General features: G+C 34.1%; 1 protein-coding gene across 6 annotated transcripts in view; it reads left to right on the top strand.

The window, feature by feature from the left end:
- CDC42BPA (CDC42 binding protein kinase alpha) overlaps positions 1 to 19,581 on the top strand; it is a 338,413-nt gene that overhangs the window by 295,210 nt on the left and 23,622 nt on the right. For all 6 annotated transcript variants that reach the window (XM_057729074.1, XM_057729072.1, XM_057729071.1 and 3 more), the window contains 9 exons: positions 1,563 to 1,646; positions 7,252 to 7,357; positions 9,957 to 10,093; positions 10,770 to 10,909; positions 12,190 to 12,271; positions 14,793 to 15,009; positions 15,891 to 15,953; positions 16,855 to 17,448; positions 19,179 to 19,276. In XM_057729074.1, the coding sequence (XP_057585057.1) occupies positions 1,563 to 1,646; positions 7,252 to 7,357; positions 9,957 to 10,093; positions 10,770 to 10,909; positions 12,190 to 12,271; positions 14,793 to 15,009; positions 15,891 to 15,953; positions 16,855 to 17,448; positions 19,179 to 19,276 (1,521 nt within the window). The remainder of the gene's footprint in view (positions 1 to 1,562; positions 1,647 to 7,251; positions 7,358 to 9,956; positions 10,094 to 10,769; positions 10,910 to 12,189; positions 12,272 to 14,792; positions 15,010 to 15,890; positions 15,954 to 16,854; positions 17,449 to 19,178; positions 19,277 to 19,581) is intronic.

Below are 19,581 nucleotides of genomic sequence, written 5' to 3'. Positions count from 1 at the left end.
AGTCACTCCCATGTACCTTGTTCTTCTTCCTTTATTTCTTGACCTTTACTTCTTTAGTTTTACATATGACTTTTAGGGTCAGCTTGTAGGTTCCATGTAAAGCTTTTGATTGAATTTGAATTTATAGATTATCTGAAGAGAATTGATCTCTTTGTGATATTGGGCCTTTCCATCTGTGAACATTATTTAGATATTCTTTTATATCCTTCAAAAAAGTTTCATTATTTTCTTCATGAATGTACTCCAAATTGCTTGTTAGATTTGTTCCTAGGTACCTTAAAGTTTTTATAGCAGTGGTAAATGGGATGTTTCTAAAGTATGTTTTCTAAATTGGGCATTGCTGGTCTTTATGAATTATGTCAATCTTGGATTCAGCACCCCTACTTCACCCCTTTTAATTCTCAAGAATTCTCTTGGACTTTCATGTAAATTCTAGTGACAATTTTGTTTCCTATGAATTGTTCTTTATTAACTTTCATAAAGGTTTTGTATTCCTCTCTTTTGATTCATATTTATTTCTTTAAATGTTAAATTATAAATTTAGTTTAATACTTTTTTCAAGTTATTTAAAAGTAAGTTAAATTTAAATTAGAACTAAACTCACAATTAAATAGAAAAACTCTGAGAAGCCATTCAAAATTCCATTTCAAGGCTATCGTGTGTATAGAATACTCAGCATTTGGAGGTTATATAGTGACAAAGGCAAAGAGGGACCATCCATTTTTCTCTTAATATTTTAGAATATTCTGTAACTTTATACAAAGCTAGATTTTTCCTCTTGCTTGCTTGCTTAGCATCCTAAAAGGAAGTCATTCTTCGTGTCTTTTTTTTTACGCTTTGCTAATAAATGATGTCTCTTTTTTTTCCACAATAATATCCAGTAAAATCACTGGTTCCTTTCATTCAAAGAAATATCTTACAGTAATATGCCATAAAATAAAGATATGGCTTATAATTAAATTTGTCAGTTCTGAATTCCAGTAATATTAAGTAATCTAACTCCCTTATTAGAAATTACTTTCTTCACAAAAATCCCACTAATCAATCAATCCATCAGTCAATCAGTATATCTCTGTATCTGTCTCACATGCGCTCTTTCTCCTTACATACCTACACACAAATCCACAGGGTTGTATTCCATATATGTAATATGCATTCTGTATATGGAAGTCAAGGGAGTTAAAAGAAAGAAATCTTGCTAAAAACTCTTTCAGATACTTTATAGAATTAATGTGGCATTTTAAGCTGAACTTGAAAATTAATATCCTCATTTTTATGTACGCTACATGCTAAGACTTCCTTGTGTTCTTCTGTAGATTCTCTTTTACAAGTTATTTATTTTTAAATTTCCAGACTGAAATAATTTTTGCAAATTGAACAAATATTTTATTTGTAGATATTGCAGGCAGAAATTTAAATTATCAACACTAAGAATTTTAACTTCATTGAGATAATTTTTCCTTATTGCTGTTTTGTTTGGCTGTATTTAATTTTATTTTTAGTGATTTTGAAATAAAGGGAGTGTTTTATGACATTCGTTTCCTCTTTTCCCCTGGATTCAGACTGTAGACAGTACTCCACTTCCAGTTCACACACCAACCTTAAGGAAAAAAGGATGCCCTGGTTCAACTGGCTTTCCACCTAAGGTATTCAGTCTAGTTATAAGCATTGTATGTTCTGGGGAATAAAAAAAAAAGAAAGAATGGATTTCTTCCGTTTTTTGTATGTGCCATGATTTTTACTATTGGTTTCCTCAAAATTACAAACATAAAAGGTGGGACAGAGAGTAAATTCTGTGTGAATGGAAATAATCACCACTGAGACAGGTAGGACAAACATGCAAAGTTTGTTTTGTTTTACTCCTGTCTTAAATTCAGTATTTTGAAGTCATTATAGCAAGGAGTAGTGCTTGTAGAATGTACTGTAAGGAAGGCATTAAGTTGAGGCCACTTGTGGAAGAATCTAAGATTGAGCTTAATTAATAAACCACTTAGAAAGAGAAATGCTTAGAGAAAAATTCAGATAATTTTTTTTCATTCCGTTCAGCATGACCATGACCAAAGTATTGTATATGGTAGGACATGAAGATTTAGTTGCTTATCTCAAGCTCCTGCAAAGAAATTGTGGAAATTGGAAAACTGAAAAGATCTCCCTCCATTCCCCGAACATAAACTTTGGGTAAACCACAGAATGAGAGAGAGATTGAGGGATCTGAAAAACTAATAAAATATACGGAAGTATAACTAATACAAAAGAAAGCAACAGGGACTTCCCTGGGGGGCACAGTGGTTAAGAATCCGCTGCCAATGCAGGGGACACGAGTTCAATCCCTGGTCTGGGAAGATCCCGCCTGCCATGGAACAACTAAGCCCGTGTGCCACAACTAGTGAGCCTGTGCTCTAGAGCCCGTGAGCCACAACTATTGAGCCCATGTGTCACAACTACTGAAGCCCGCGTGCCCTAGAGCGTGTGCTCTGCAACAAGAAAAGCCACTGCAATGAGAGCCCCACACACCACAACGAAGAGTAACCCCTGCTCGCCGCAACTGGAGAAAGCCCGCGCACAGCAACAAAGTCCCAACACAGCCAATAAATTAATTAATTAATTATTTTAGAAAAAGAAAGCAGCAAACTGAATAATCTATGCTAGATAAACAAAATTTTGAAACTAGACAGAGCATGAATTTAAAATAAGCATAATAAATATCTTCAAAGAGGTAAGAAAGGAAGTAAGTTGGCAACATGGTTCAGGGTAAGGTACTTACAAAGAAAAATAGTTTCCAGGTGCTTGACATGAAAACACAACTGTTGAAATAAATAAATCAAGTAATTGGCTTTAATAGCAGAATGAGCAAACTAGATGTAGCAGAAAAACAAGTTGTGAGATGGAGGATGAGGTGCAAAATGTGAAAGTTAAGCTATATGACAGAAATAGTGTCTGTCTATATAGTAGGACTTTTAAAAGAAAAAAAAATAGATGGAAATAAAGAAATCGTGACCTAGTATTTCTCAGAATTAAAGATGGAAAAACCTCATACTGAAATACATTATTATGTGCTAAAAAGAGTAGATAAGAAAAAATTCACACTTGGACATGTTATACCAAAGTTTAAGGATATCATAGGTCAAGAGAAAATTGTAAAAACTTTCAAAGAGAAAGCACATTATCTAAACGAAACTCAAATTGATATTGGGCTTCTCAATGGCAACGAGATGTAAGAAGACAAGAAGTATGTTCGAAGTGTTGAAGAGAAAGAATTCTGAACCCTAAAATTAGTTCAACAGATAGAAGTAAATAGCTAAAAGGGTTAAAGGAAATTGCCCCTAGAAAGGATGACTTGAGGCAAAGGGGTACTTCTGTTTTTGTTATAAGTATTGTGATAGTGTTTACTTTTTAAACTGTATACATGTATTAATTTGATTTTAAAAATTATACATAGGAGAATTTCTTTGTGACTAGGTAATGAAAATAAGATCTCAAATTACAATCATAAGGTAAAAATATTGATGGACTTTACTACATTAAAATTAAAGATCTTTGTACATTGAAAGCATTGTTAATAGGTGGTTAACAAGTGATCCCAGACTAGTAGAGGGTATTTGCAACGTTTAACACTAGTAAGGAATTCATTTCTAGAATATAGTATATAAGAAACTCCTGTAAATCCATGTGAAAAAGATTAAAAATCCAGTTGAAAATCTGTCAAATAATATAAGTAATTCCCAGAAAAGGAAATCCTAATGGTCAGCAAGCAAAAATTAAAATACGTTAATAATTTTAAAATTAATACTACTGTATACTCACCAGATTGTCAAAAATTAAGTAAGGTAGCATCAAGAATGTGAAGAAACAGTCAGCTTCACATACAGCTAGTGGAATTTTAAACAGGTACGGCCATTCTGGAGAGTAACCTGGCTATTGGAGTGGACATGTACCACATAACCCAGCAATCTCATTCCTTCAGAAAAATTTTTATACAGATCCAATAGGCAACATGACAGAGATGCTTACTGCTGCATATGGTAGCAAGGAGTTGGAAATAGGGGAAAGATAGGTAAAATATGGCTGATGTGTAGCAAAAATCACATTTATATAAATTGCCAACACACAAAAATATCTAATTCATAAAGATATATACCTATCCAAGGACCTATGTAGATGGCATTAGGTTGAGTGACAGATTCCATAGGGAAGGATTGGGAGTGGATCATCAAGGATGAATTAAAAAAAAAAAAGAGGCCAAATAAAATTAGGCCTCCACGAAGCTGTGGTGATAATATTTCATGGACTGAATATTAACTCAATTTTGCACATCTATTGTTCCTCCCCAAAAAATAAAATAAAATTTACTTCATGTTTTTTAAAAGATGAAGGATTGAATCTGCAATTATCTCAAGGTAAAAGTATTTAAAAGGAAAAAAAAAAGGTTATTTAAAAAATTTTAAGAAAGATTTGCTTGAGATAAAGACTCCTTTGCTTGTCACTTATAGTGTAGAATTTTCATTATGTACAACTACTAATTCATAAGCTTTCAAAAAAGGTTGGTTCTACTTTGTTGTTGCATCTTTTATTAAAAGTATTTTACTTTCTCCATTGAGCAGCTTGCAGTCTGCAACACTGACAAAATTGAAATAGAAAAGAACCTTCTTTCTATCCACCTCTTTAAATTTCAAGGTTTTGCTCCAAATTATCATATAATCTAAGATTAATTTGGGTTCATGCTTTATTTAGGTTTAATGCCTCTTCTACTAGACTTTTTTTTTCTCCTCCTCCAACAACCTTTTGTGGAAGTATTAGAAATCAGATATGACCAGGAGACAAGAAAGGGAATCTTAGAAAGATCCAGATGCCAAGTAGTCTAGACCCTGGGATTGAATTCACCTTATCTTTTTGTTACTATTCATCTTCCCCCCACCAAAAAGAAATAAAACCAAAAGCCTATTGTGCATTGCCTAAAGTTTGATGCCATCACAATCATGTTCGTTATGTTATATATTGTACTATCCTTAGTTGGAATTAGTGAAACATGGACCATTTAATCTTCAGTAGTAAGTCACGCCCACCTCCTACAATTTACCTAGCACCTGCCAGTTGATCATGTAAAATCAATGCTCTGCTAAAACATCGTTTATTTTTCCTACTATTGCATACTCGATTAAAATTATGACATCCTGAGCAGATCTCTGGGAAAAAAAGTGTATAATAAATGTGTTTTGTAAGCAATTTTCAGATATTGTAAAGTAATACTATTAAATTTGTCATGGTTATTTTATTACTGTCATTTCAGACATGTCTAGTTATCTTTTAGAAGAAAAAAAGAACAAAGTTGCTTAACCTTGAGCAGTTGACTAATTCTTCTTTCATTGTAATAAAAGCCTATGGAACCAATCAGTAACAAACTTTGCATTGTTGCATTAATATATTTAGAACAATTGAAAAATTTAGCACTAGAAAATTTTACTCAGTTTCTGAAAATGCAAAAAACTAAGAGTAAAAATTAGTATACAGGAGACATGTTGAACAGAATTGTATGTGATGTTAACAAATTAGGTATTTTTATCACAGGCATGGAGGCCTCTAGTCTTGACCTATGTCTTATGCAGTCTGGTTTTGTTTTTTTGTTTTTTTTTTTTAGGATCATATTTTTCAGTTACATGTTTTTAAATTCTCAAACTTTGAAAGATGGCAGAATCGGATCTGGGCTTGAATTTTAACTCTACCAGTAACTGTCTATTCATGAATAACTTATTTAATCTCTCTGAGTTTCAGTTTCTTCATCTATATAAAGAAATAATACCTATGTTCCCAGAGGCATCGTCTCCATTAAATGAGATGATTGTGAAGTACTAGCATAATGTGTGCACCTTGGTTGTTGCTCAGTCCACATACAGAAATTTTAAAGCCAGTAGAAAGATAGTCTGTATTCTTAGAATAAAGTCAAATCCCAGTGCCGCTTTGAAACTGACCAAAGGTCCTGAGAAACTTCTAGAATAGAATGGTTTGAGGTTGGACCAGAGCTCATGACTGCTCTAAATTTGAGAGTCTCACTCCATTCCAGAACCCTAATATAAAAAGATGATCCACTTTTCTCCTTTCTTTTGTGGTGTATAAGTATATCCCAGTTGTGAAGAGCAAAATTGATTTTTAACTTAAATTTTGAAGCTTTGAATATTTTCTTTAGTTTTTTGTTAATATAAGTCTCAACAGATATAAATACTACTTTAAAACTATTTTCCATTAGTATTCACATATTACTGGAATATAAAGTTTTTACTAGCTTAAATCAATCACACATATAATAAAGAAATAATTAGCCAAATTTGTTTTCAGAATATGTTTTATAAATGTTTATGTTTATAACATACATATGTAAATATGTTTTGAATGCTTGCTCTGTGCCAGCACTGTTCAGAAGGCTTTGTTTATATTAATGCTCATTTAACCACCCCATGAGGGAGCTATTATTACTGATTCTATTTTATAGAATGAAGAAAGTGAGACACAGAGGAGTTAATTTGCTCCGAAGTTCACACAGCAGAGTGATAGAACTGTGATTATAAATCATTATTAAAACATGCTAAGAGGTCATTTGGAATGGAAAGAAGTGTTCTAGAGAGCTGAAGTCTACATTGGCTTACCACCATAGATCACCAAGACAGAGAAGAACTTTAACTGCTGGGTTTTCAGTCTGTCTCTGGAATTATACATGTATTTTTATGTCTGCTTAAGTGTAATGCTGCCTGGTTCCAAGAGAGGAAACATTTGTTAGGCATATTATTTGTTCTTGGTCCCAGAAAATCAAATACATGATTTATAGTAGGGACAAGAATTTTAAATTATTGTTTGTGCTTCATAAGAAGGTATAAAAGCATATTAAATTTCTCTATTTGTATAGGTATAAATATGCAAAATGTCACCTAACTCATTGCCAAAGAATAATGAATTTATAAAAATGCCGAAATTGAAATTCATGAGCAAAAAAAAGGCTACCATTTACTTTATAACTTTTCAAATGGCATTCAAGAGCAATTGATTGTCATTTTTAATATTATTTTTAGCATAATCCAGCTCAATATTGCCTAATAAAAATATTTAAAGAGCATTAATTATAGAAAGACGTGGTGAGAAATGAAAAGAATTCATTCTAACCTAATTAGAAAACATTCTAGTAGCTGGTGGGTTCACAGAGTTTCACTTTATGGAAATTCTTTAAATGATCAATGTGTATGTTTTCATCAATTTGTTTTGCAGCGCAAGACTCATCAGTTTTTTGTCAAATCTTTTACTACTCCTACTAAATGTCATCAGTGTACGTCTTTGATGGTGGGTTTGATTAGACAAGGCTGTTCCTGTGAAGGTAAGAGTTAAATGGTAAGAAAATGTGACTTTAGAGTCTTAACATTTACTCCCTAAATTGTAATCAAATAGCTTTATTCTCTTTAAAAGATATATAAATGTTTGTGTACTTGACTTAATCATTTGTTTTTCTTTGGATAATAAACTGAGCACCTTGCTAAAGTCTGTTGAATATTGGAAACTAGACAGATGGTCCCTAGAAACATTTTCCAGAGGAGATATATTTAAATATAGTTCATTCAGCTTTGTTTCATCATTCAGGTGAATTTGTACTCCCCAAAACCCATTAACCTGTATAACAGAATATGTGAAAGTTATTCTTGAATCTATTCATTTTACTGTTGTTTATTAGAGAAATTATTATTAATAGTAGACAATGCAGTATCTTTTCACAAATATTAAGTGTCTGCTACTATGCCTTAAAAAATATTTTATTCCTAGTGTTAGTAGCAGCAGTTTTTCCCTACGATTCATTGATCCATCCATCACATGCTAATGGAATACCTGCTCTGTGCTCCTAGGCACTGGGGATACAGTGTTCTATGTGTGGCCAGTTCTCACAACCCAAGTGGAAGATCCTGACTGCATTATCTTAACTAGTTTCTTAGATGCATGGGTTTAGAACAAAAGGGCAGGCTTAACAAGTAGAGATTTGAAAGTCATGAATGTGTGAAGTGATGAATTTGAATGATGTTTTCCAGGAAACACATGTAGAGTGAAAAGAGAACAAGTATGAGAACAGAGCCTTGGGAAACATAGTTAAGGGAGGTAAAAGGTGAAGATAACAAAGTAATCTGAGAAGGAGTAGCCTCTGTCATTGACTGGGAAGGTGTGTCTGAAGCCAACGGGGAGAATTTATACAGTTTTTAAGCCTTGTCTCATTGTGAAACTTAGCCAGTACTTATAAATGTGATTTTTTAATCGGTTTATCAGAAAGAATCCTGGACAGCTACTTGACTTTAGGTCCCATGTCATTTTTTATGAATCAGAATCATTGGCAGTTCCATAGTAGGAATTTGAGATCTTCCCAACTCTCTTCACTTCTAGGGTCTCATGCCATGAAATTGAGCCTGTCTTTTCTTCATACTCTTTGAAGCCTACCCTGTAAAGCTGTAGGGACTCACTGGACTATGCCTAGGCTCTCATAAATGTTGTATAATATGGTTACAGCCTCTAAAGATTCCTGTCATTTTAATTTTTCTTGGTTGAAATTAGATCCAGTATAGGACAATTTTGTTTCCACTGCCTGTTGAAAGTAAGATTTTTGCTTAGTAAAACAAATTGTAACTTGTTAGACACTCTACTTAGAAGTGAATGAGTTGTCTTATAGAAGATGGATAGTCTTTGACCATCAACACTAGTCCTTCTTGCCTCTCTGTTGGTTTTTTATCTATTTGTGATATACAATCCATTTTCCCATGTGTATGTGTTCCCATGATAGTATCCCTTCAGTTCCTCTTTTATTCTTTCTCAGATATTCTCCAGGATCCCTCTTAGAGTAGGATTGTCTAAAAGATATTCTTAGTCTGTAACCCTTCCCAAAAGCTTGTTTGTTTTAGATATTTTAACCTTTAATTCTCAACCAACCAGGTCTCAGTGGAAGCCAGTTTATTTTTATTTATCATTTTGTCTTAGAATCTCAAGTTCATCATGTAAGTATCAAGAGGTATCATGGCGGGCTTCCTAGGTGGCGCAGTGGTTAAGAATCCGCCTGCCAATGCAGGGGACACGGGTTCGATCCCTGCTCCAGGAAGATCCCACATGCCACAGAGCAACTAAGCCCGTGTGCCAAAAAACAAACAAAAATAAATAAATAAAATATTAAAAATTTAAAAAATTTAAAAAAAAAGAGGTATCATGGCAATACTGTTAGCAGTAATATATGCAGGCTCTGAGCCAGACTTTCTGGGTTTGAATTCCAGCAATGCCACTTATAAGTTCTGTGACCCAGGACAGGTGATATGTAAATGGGGCTAACTGTACCTCTCTTAGATTACAGAAAAATTAAAAACACCCAATGAAGTTAACTATTATTATTATTATCTTAGTAGTAGTTTAAGTATATATAATATTATCAGTAACTCCTAAAATTTAAATTATACCTTTTTAATTACTGAACAATTTAAATTTCAAAAAGAGGGATTGGTAAAGTTTGCCAGATATTACAAAGATGTCAGGTAATTTAACATCCATCAGTGACTCTTGAAAGAGAAATTTCAGGTCAGATACCAAACTGCAGTGAGATGAAGAGTTAGAGGAAACTCCAGAAGCTACTGTTTTAGGAATTCAGTTTAAAACAGTCATTTTATTCACAAGGTTAGATTTTTTTTTTCCATCTGTTTGCTTCTCATTTTGATCACTAGTGTTAACACAGAACAATAATATTACAGTAATAAAAAAGTATTTACTATTTCTCATTGATATTCTTATTGGTGAGCAAATGAATCAGCTTCCCAAATGACAAAAACAGCTGTTTAAAATAAAATCAGAGATAAGCATTCATCTAACATGGCACCTTGCATGTAATGAGTGCTCAGTGAATTTTCTCTTTGTAAAAATGAATTTTTATTGAACACTGTTTCTTTTTTCCCCTCCAAAAGTGTGTGGATTTTCATGTCACATAACTTGTGTAAACAAAGCTCCAACTGCTTGCCCAGTTCCTCCTGAACAGACGAAAGGTCCTCTGGGTATAGATCCTCAGAAAGGAATAGGAACAGCATATGAAGGGCATGTCAGGGTAAGTACGATTAGGTTGGGCTTAGATTAATCCTTTAAGGTTTATTAATGAATTAAGGAAAAGTCAATCACCTTACAAACATAGTCCTTGACAGAAAATTAGGTGAATAAAATTGATCTAACAATTTTATTTCATTCAGAGTAATGATTTAAAAACAAAAACCTAGCTTTTGCTCAGAATAATTTCCAAAAGGTGTCAAAATTTTCTGTACTGTCCCTATATTGTAATGGACAGACGTTGAAATCTCCATAAAGGAGTCTTTGGCACTTGGTCTTGCTGGAGAGGCATATGCTTATGAAGTATGTCAAGACATAATCTTACTTGTAATCTTGAATAATACTTACAGCGTAAGTTGCTTTTCATCCTACTACCAAATTTGGCTTTTATGCTACTTGGAAATACACGAATGATATTATAATGAATTACTAGAAAAAATTTAAATGGTACCATTAAAATTTTTTTCAGAATATAATGTCATTCAGTGTTTGAAGAATGTGTTGTCACACTTTCTCATGTTATTAATGATGTATGTATACCATCTACTTTACCAACCACAGTGGCAGACTTACAACACGTGTACATTGTCTTTTGGTTTCACCATGCAATTACCTATGTAATTAAAGGGGCTCTGATTGACATTTCAGTTTGGGTTGTTTTGTTTGTTTTCCTGTCTAAGATCCCTAAGCCAGCTGGAGTAAAGAAAGGATGGCAGAGAGCACTGGCTGTAGTTTGTGATTTCAAACTCTTTCTGTACGATGTTGCTGAAGGAAAGGCATCTCAGCCCAGTGTTGTAGTCAGTCAAGTGATTGACATGAGGTAAGTTTTCAAAGGTGAAAATATTTGTATCTTTGTAACATAAGAATAAAAAGTGTGTGATTTTTTTCTAATCATATGGCCATGTTTTTATTGAAATCTAATTTCATGTTAACTTTCTCATTTACTAATATTGCAATCATAACATAATTAAAAATACAGTATAGTTATAGAACAGGTTGATGTGTGTGTATGTTGGGGCTGGGGGTCAGGGAGAAGAAGCTAATGTTTGAAACCAAAAGGCCAGTTTAAAAGTTGCTCGGGTACTGGAAGCCTAATGCGTAATGTTTATATCATCACCTAAAGTAAAGGCTTAGGTATATAATTCCAATGTGAGGAAAGAAAATAAAAATCTCAAAATCAGACAGGCTCTTGGAATATAAAATGAATCAGTGAACATTCAAGTACATCTCTTGAATGTTTCTGGTCTCATTTTTCAGACTCTTCTGCTGCCCCTTGGAGTGCTCTGCTTAATTAACCTCTTTTCGTGATTCCAGGCACTCTCCCTCAGTGAGTTATTTACTCCTGTAGCTTCAGCTATCGCCTGTGTATTGATGACTCCCGGACATATGTCCCTAGTCCAGATCTTTCTCTAGCGCTCAAAACTAGAATTTCCAGCTCTGGCTCACATTGGCCTTTCATACCAGCATCTCAAACACATTGTCTTCCCCACAAATATGGAATATAAAGGAATATTAAAATATTAGCAAGAAATATTAAAATATTAGCAAGGAAAATTTGACTAAACCTGCTAAGGGACCAGTTACAGAGAGATAGAAAGATCAGAGATAAAACTAAGATGTCAAGTCACAAAACCAAGAAAATGATGGTAACAATAACCAAATTAAGGAAATCACAAGGAATAAATTATTGTGGAGGAAATCTGTCTTGGGTGTCGAAGGAACAGTAAAATGTCAGATGAGCTGTGTTGAGGGCACTTGAGAGGTGTTATAAGAGGAAAGAAAGTGCAGTCTGCTGGAGACCCTGGAGACCTACCAGGGTTCAAATCCATGTGTACTTGCTGACCTTGTGACTCTGAGTAAGCAAGAAATCATTTCTAACTCTTGTATAATGTGGCGCTGTTAAATTAACACTTGATAAATTACTTATGGCACTATCAGTTGCAAAGGGAGAAAATTCAAAAGTTTTAAGAATTCAATTTGGGTGTTTTGTGCAATTAAATTTTAAGGATTGCTTCATGTGTGTTATTTGGATACACGCCTGAAACCACACACACCCCCCCCCCACATACACTGACTTTCACTGTTTCACTTTTCCTTCAGGGATGAAGAATTTTCTGTGAGTTCAGTCTTGGCTTCTGATGTTATTCATGCAAGTCGAAAAGATATACCCTGTATATTTAGAGTAAGTATGTGTGCTGTAATTTGATCACTGAATTATTTGCTTTTTATGACATGTTTTGCGTCTCTATATAGATCACAAACTTACTTGGAATAGAACCGGATCTTATAGATAATTTGTGCTAAGTAAATAATTAGTAAAAGACCAATAGAAAGCATGAATATATGACTTCTAAAATAGGTTTCCTCTTGGATGATGTTTTTGAGTCACAATTCAGTTTTCAAATAAGCATTACCATGTGAAAAATGGAATAAGCATGAGGTTTCTCAATTTTTTTAAGAAAATGGAAGTTTCTTTAAGATCTGTTTTAAAAAGTTAGTATGTTTCAGTTCTATTGCTTTGTAATAACCACTCCAAAACTTAGTGGTTTAAACCAACAGTGATTTATTTTTCACCATTCTGTGGATCAGTTCTTCTGGTGTACATTTCTGGTGTCGACTGGGGTCACTCATGTGGCTGCATTCAGCTCACTTGGGGCTGGAATATCCAAAATGACCTTACTCTCACATCTGGGGCCTTGGTGCTGGCTGTTCACCTTGGTACGTGGCTGTTCACTGAGCCATCTCAGTTCTCTATATGAACTCTCTCCATGTGGTCTCTAATCATTCACTCATCTGGCTGAGCTCTCTGTGACTGGCTTCCACAAGAGCAGAAGAAGCTGCCAGGCCTTTTAAGGACTAGGTTCAAAACAGGCATAATAACCCTTCTCCATTCTGTTGGCTAAAGCAAGTCATGAGGTCAGCCCAGATTTAAGAGAAGGGGAAATAGATTGCATTTCTTGATAAGAAGAATGAGATTCCTAGAAGAATTGTTGGTAGCCATCTTTGGAGGCTGTCTAACACAGTGCAATCTCAAATTGGTGAATTAAGATAATAGAGGTTAATAAAAAGGACTATTGCCTTGATGGTATGCCTAGATGCTTAGTATTTGTCTATGAATCTTGTATCTAAGGAAGGTCAGGTAAAGACTGTACTTAGTCTTTCAGTTCCTAGACCAACAACTATTCTCTCTCCAGCTACCAAGGAAGCCTACAGAGGCCCACTTATCTTAACTGATTCTTTTTTTTTTATAAATTTATTTATTTTATTTTTTTTTGGCTGCGTTGGGTCTTTGTTGCTGCGTGTGGGCTTTCTCTAGTTGCAGCGAGTGGGGGATACTCTTCATTGCAGTGTGTGAGGTTCTTATTGTGGTGGCTTCTCTTGTTGCAGAGCATGGGCTCTAGGCACGTGGGCTTCAGTAGTTGTGGCACACAGGCTCAGTAGTTGTGGCTCGTGGGCTGTAGAGCGCAGGCTCAGTAGTTGTGGTGCACAGGTTTAATTGCTCCACGGCATATAGAATCTTCCTGGACCAGGGCTTGAACCAGTATCCCCAGTATTGGCAGGCAGATTCTTAACCACTGCACCACCAGGGAAGTTCTATCTTAACTGATTCTAATTATGGAATTTTATTGTCACTGCTGCTTAAATTACTTTTAATAAAGGACCCATATATACATAATTTAATTCTGTCCTGATTATAGTGTCACGTATAATGATAAACCTTCATTTAAATACTAGCTCAAGTGATCTGGTCTTCTCTAAGATAATGTGAGTTTTTGTTATGAGTAACAGAATCTAAGTATTTCTGAATTTTTTTACTTTTTTAAAACAAGTTGAAAATCAGTATAGTGTAATGCTTACGAGCATGGACACAGGATCCCAGTCTAGTTGTGTGCCCCTGGAGAAATTAATTTTTCTGCATCACAGTTTTTATCATATATAAAATAAGAATATAATAACAAGATGTTGATAAAGTTAGAGTTAATACTTATAAAGTGCTTTGATCAGTGTCCAGTGCCTAGTAATTACTCAATAAGTGTCCATTGCTATTATTATATGACTATGTGTAATGAATATTTTTTAAGATTTTATTTTTTTATTATTTACTTATTTATTTTTTGGCTGTGTTGAGTCTTCATTGCTGCACGCGGGCTTTCTCTAGTTGTGGCGAGCAGGGGCTATTCTTGGTTGCAGTGCACCGGCTTCTCTCAATGCGATGGCTTCTCTTGTGGCAGGGCACAGGCTCTAGGCCCACAGGCTTCAGTAGTTGTGGCATGTGAGCTCAGTAGTTGTGGCTCGCAGGCTCTAGAGCGCTGGTTCAGTAGTTGTGGCGCATGGGCTTAGTTGCTCTGCAGCATGTGGACTCTTCCTGGACCAGGGCTCGAACCCGTGTCCCGTGCATTGGCAGGTAGATTCTTAACCACTGTGCCACCAGGGAAGCCCTGTAATGAATTTTTTAGTGATAGTATTCTGGCACTTTGTAGCAAAGAAAATACAAATGACAGTAATGTTTAGAATGGTATCTGCTACCTTTGTCATGAATTCTAGTGCTAAAACTATTCTGATTATGAATAGCCAAACTCTGTTAAAGGTGTCACTTAATGAATGCTCATTTTGTTGGCTAGTGCTAAGCAAACTAGCATAAGTATAAAACTGGCTTCAAAGGTATCTGTTTGCTGATATGAATTTTGATTAAATTGTTCTAGGTCACAGCTTCCCAGCTCTCAGCGTCAAATAACAAATGTTCAATCCTGATGCTAGCAGATAGTGAGAATGAGAAGAGTAAGTGGGTTGGAGTGCTGAGTGAGTTGCACAAGATCTTGAAGAAAAACAAATTCAGAGACCGCTCAGTCTATGTTCCCAAAGAGGCTTATGACAGCACTCTACCCCTCATTAAAACAACCCAGGCAGCTGCAATCATAGGTATGAATTCATAATATTTATCTTGTTATAATTGTTTACTAATATACCTTGTCGGCAGGGATTGGTTTTCATCTAGGAATCCTGGTGTCTAACATAGTATGTGTTATATATATCATAGATACTCAGTAAATGTTTATTGAATGAATGAGACCATATTAGAGCTTTATTTTTCAATAAAGAAGAATAAATATACTTTTCAAATGTGTTTTCTTCTGAAAAAGCAACAATGCTAAAGATTAACCTATTAATGAGTCTATTTTCTGCTTGTGTGACTTAGAAAAATTTGTTTAAAGCATAAGCTGTTTCATAGAGCATAAGTTTCCTATGTAAAATATAGATACTAATTATCTTGCAAAGGTTATTGCAAAGTTTAAAGAAGATGGAATACGTTAACACTGAGTGCCCCGTATATAAAATGCCCTTACTAATGTCAGCTTTTGTGTCTGGAGATTTAAATTGTCGCCATATTCTTATGTACACTGGGAACTCTTTTTTTACTTTATAGTAAATAATGAAAAGTTTGATGAGTAGGGTTCAAATGCTTTTCACAATTTTTCCCTCCCCAAACAAGAAATGGAACTGGACCCAAGGTGCTAACAAACTAGGGTTTTTTTCCTTTCACCTTTTATTGAATAAACATGTATTTCTTTTTGTAAGCATTGATATAAATTATTTTCTAATGACTGTTCTATTAAAAAAAGACATGAGATAATATTTACCACAGTAATCTGAAAGGAAATTTAATGGTACAAATTGTTATTGCTATTTTTTAATTATTTATTTAATTTGTTTTATATACCAAATTTCTTTGTTATGTTTTATTCTATGAGTTTACATAGTTTTTACCTAATAAAAATATTTCATATTTATGTCTTATATAGATCATGAAAGAATAGCTTTGGGGAATGAAGAAGGGTTATTTGTTGTGCATGTCACCAAAGATGGTAAGAGAAAATCATTTCGGAGAAAATATTATTGATAGAATATTCTAAATGATAGACTCTAAGTTCTAAAAAGAGCAGGATTTGCTCTTAATTATTGTGTAATTGAGATTTTCCAGACCTAATTTGATATAAGTCAAAGATAATTTTTTAATTTCTGTAATCCTCCTGAGTTCTAAAACTTCCATATGTATTGTCTTTCTTGTATCATTTTATCTAACAGTTCTGCTGTATGAACTGAGATTGCATTTCTAAAGATGGTACATCAAAGAAAAATACAACCTGATTTTTCCATTGTTCTAATAGTACTAGAAGTGGTAACAGTCATTAAAATGTGTTTGTTGTTGGGGTCTTTTACCTCACATTGTAACACAGAAGATTTTTTTCTAGGGAGAAATTAAATACTGGGTGAAATTAAAAGGAATTGATTTAATTTAGCATTGTTGAATACAGTGTTCTAAGTTCTGTGTTTATATCAAGTTAAATCAGGGGAAAACAATGCATTTCAACTTCATTAATTTGTTATCCAAAGAAATACTTTTAGTGAAACATGAGTTACTCAGTTTTTAAAAAATAGTAACCCCATGGTGAACTTCCCTAGGACTTGGTGAAAGTAAAAATTTTTTTCTTAGAGATCTGGCCTGTTTTATCACATAGGAACTCTGCCATGGCTGCCAGAAATCTCAGTGCTAAATTTAACATCTTACTGTAGGTAGGTTAAATTATCTTATAGTGGGTGTAATTATCTTCGTGTTTCTCTGTTTTGATTTCTGATCTCTCATTTTTTCTGTGTGTGTAACTCTGTCTTTAAGTTGACATATTCTTTTGAGTATAAATTGGTATATGATTAATAAATACACAAAACCTTATTTTGCAGTTGATTTACTGTTATTTCTTTGCATAGAAATTATTAGAGTTGGTGACAATAAGAAGATTCATCAGATTGAACTCATTCCAAATGATCAGCTTCTTGCTGTGATCTCAGGACGAAATCGTCATGTACGACTTTTTCCTATGTCAGCTTTGGACGGGCGAGAGACTGATTTTTATAAGTTGGCAGAAACTAAAGGGTGTCAAACCATAACTTCTGGAAAAGTGCGTCATGGAGCTCTTACATGCCTGTGTGTGGCTATGAAAAGGCAGGTCCTCTGTTATGAACTATTTCAGAGCAAGACCCGTCACAGAAAATTTAAGGAAATTCAAGTCCCATATAATGTCCAGTGGATGGCAATCTTCAGTGAACAACTCTGTGTGGGATTCCAGTCTGGATTTCTAAGATACCCCCTGAATGGAGAAGGAAGTCCATACAGTATGCTCCATTCAAATGACCATACACTCTCATTTATTGCACATCAACCAATGGATGCCATCTGCGCAGTTGAAATCTCCAGTAAAGAATATCTGCTGTGTTTTAACAGCATTGGGATATACACTGATTGTCAGGGCCGAAGATCTAGACAACAGGAATTGATGTGGCCAGCAAATCCTTCCTCTTGTTGTAAGATTCTCTAACTTTTGGCTGTCTTGTCTTGCTGTCTCTTTCTTTTTCCTTCTACTTCATCTCATATGTATTCCTTGTTAATAACAGGTTGTTGGTTTTTTTTTAAGTTATCTTTGAGGTTTTTCCTAAGCATTAATTATGTTTTATGTAAAGTAACTAACCATATGTGATTAAGAGCTAGGCCAACAGGGTCAACATTAACAGGAACATAATTAAAGCTAATCTTCCTATGGAATATTTTACTTAGATTTTTAACACATATTATTGTATTTTGAAATAACCCTAAGGATTTATCTTCATGGACCCCCCCCCCAGCTATAGTGCTTGTGAGCATTAATAGTTCATAAGGCTTATTCTAGAGAAGTGGTTACCAGTGAATTATTTAATCAGTTATGTAAAGGTATAATGTAGCATTTGAGAAGTGTTATTACTTTTACATTTTTATCTAGGTAGGTGGATAACTTTAAATTACATATTGTGCTCCTTCAAGAAACATTGATATTAATAAATTATTGAATACTTATTTTGTGTCATTTTAGTGTAAGAGATATAACAGTGAGCAAAATAGACAGTCTTACCCTCATAGAGCATAGAATCCAGTAGAATGGATTCCTGACAAAACAGGTTGCAGTGGAATATAAGTGCTCTCTGATAGCAGAAGTAGAGTTCTATAGAGGCACGTAGGAGGAATATCTAATCCAACTTTTGTTTTTAGTGGAAGATACTTTGAACATGTTTAAATGCTGAAGGGAAATAGCCACTGGGGAGCCAGGGAAAGGTTGACTGTATGGTAAATACAAGGAATAGAGTATGATCCCCAAGAGGCCAAAAAGGATGGAAGTCTTAATATAGAGGGAATGATTTGAAACGGAAAGAGTAAAACCTCTTCCACTGTAAAGATAGAGGGAATGGTGGGTATGAGTACAGTCAAGTTTAAAAGTTCAATGTAAGAAAGTTTAGGAGAGCCATATATACTTATTACAGAAAAATTAGAAAATCTAGATAAAAAGAACAAAAGAAAAATGCTTCTAATCCTAACTACCCAGACTTAACTATTCTTGATGTTTTGTTTCTTCTGAAATTTATACTCTTATCTATGGCATCATATTTAGAATGAATCCTAGTGAGAAAATAATTCAAAGTACTATGTGAATTGTACTATGTGAATTGGAATTAAAATAAGAATTGGAATATCTGGCTTTTATGAGTAGCTCTCACAAAAATTTAATTCATGACCTTAACTTAGGTAAATCATTTAATCTTTCTTTGCTTGTCACCGTTTATTGATATTCGTTCTTCCAATAAATATATATTGAGCATCTGCTATGCCAGATGCTTTATCATACATTCATAAATGTGAACATAACTCTTACCCAAAGATTTCTCTACTTCGTAAGTTGTTTCACTGTCAAGAGCTTAACTACTTTAGGAATCAATTATTTAAAATGTAATGAAATTCCTTTATAGAACTAGTATTGTTGGTGTGCAAGGGAATAACAGACCCTTGGTGTTAACAGACTCTGTCTGAATTATAATGGCCATAAAACCTCTTCATTTATGATTTATAGGTTTTTTAACGTCAAAAATATTTTGACATGGCTACTATATGTTAACAACAGGATTTGGGTGGGATTCCACTCTATGGTTCTTTAGCATAGATCTTTCAAAATGTTTTGGGTTTAACAGTTAAAAGTAATCAGCCTTCCCATCTCCTTCCCATCTCCCAGGTTACAATGCACCGTATCTCTCAGTGTATAGTGAAAATGCAGTTGATATCTTTGATGTGAACTCCATGGAATGGATTCAGACTCTCCCACTCAAAAAGGTAATTTAACACTAAAATAAGTGCTAGGTGAACAAATGAGTATAAGTGAAATACTAATATGACTATTTAGCTATATTTCACTAGTTTAGCATTTTATGTCATGTGTCACTTGTCAGGTGTCACATAATTGTTAATTTGGGACTTAGCTAAGAGAAGGAAAAAAATGAAAAATGAAACTGGTTAATTTTATGGGTAGCTCAGCACCGTATTATATTTATTATATTTTGTTTTGCTGTATAAAGTATGATTATTATCATAATGAACAGATAGAATATATTCTACAACTTAAAATGTCAGTGTTATTT

The sequence above is a fragment of the Hippopotamus amphibius genome, chromosome 3, assembly GCF_030028045.1.
Source record: "Hippopotamus amphibius kiboko isolate mHipAmp2 chromosome 3, mHipAmp2.hap2, whole genome shotgun sequence".
NCBI lineage: Eukaryota > Metazoa > Chordata > Mammalia > Artiodactyla > Hippopotamidae > Hippopotamus > Hippopotamus amphibius.
This window is presented reverse-complemented; position numbering and strand designations above follow the sequence as displayed.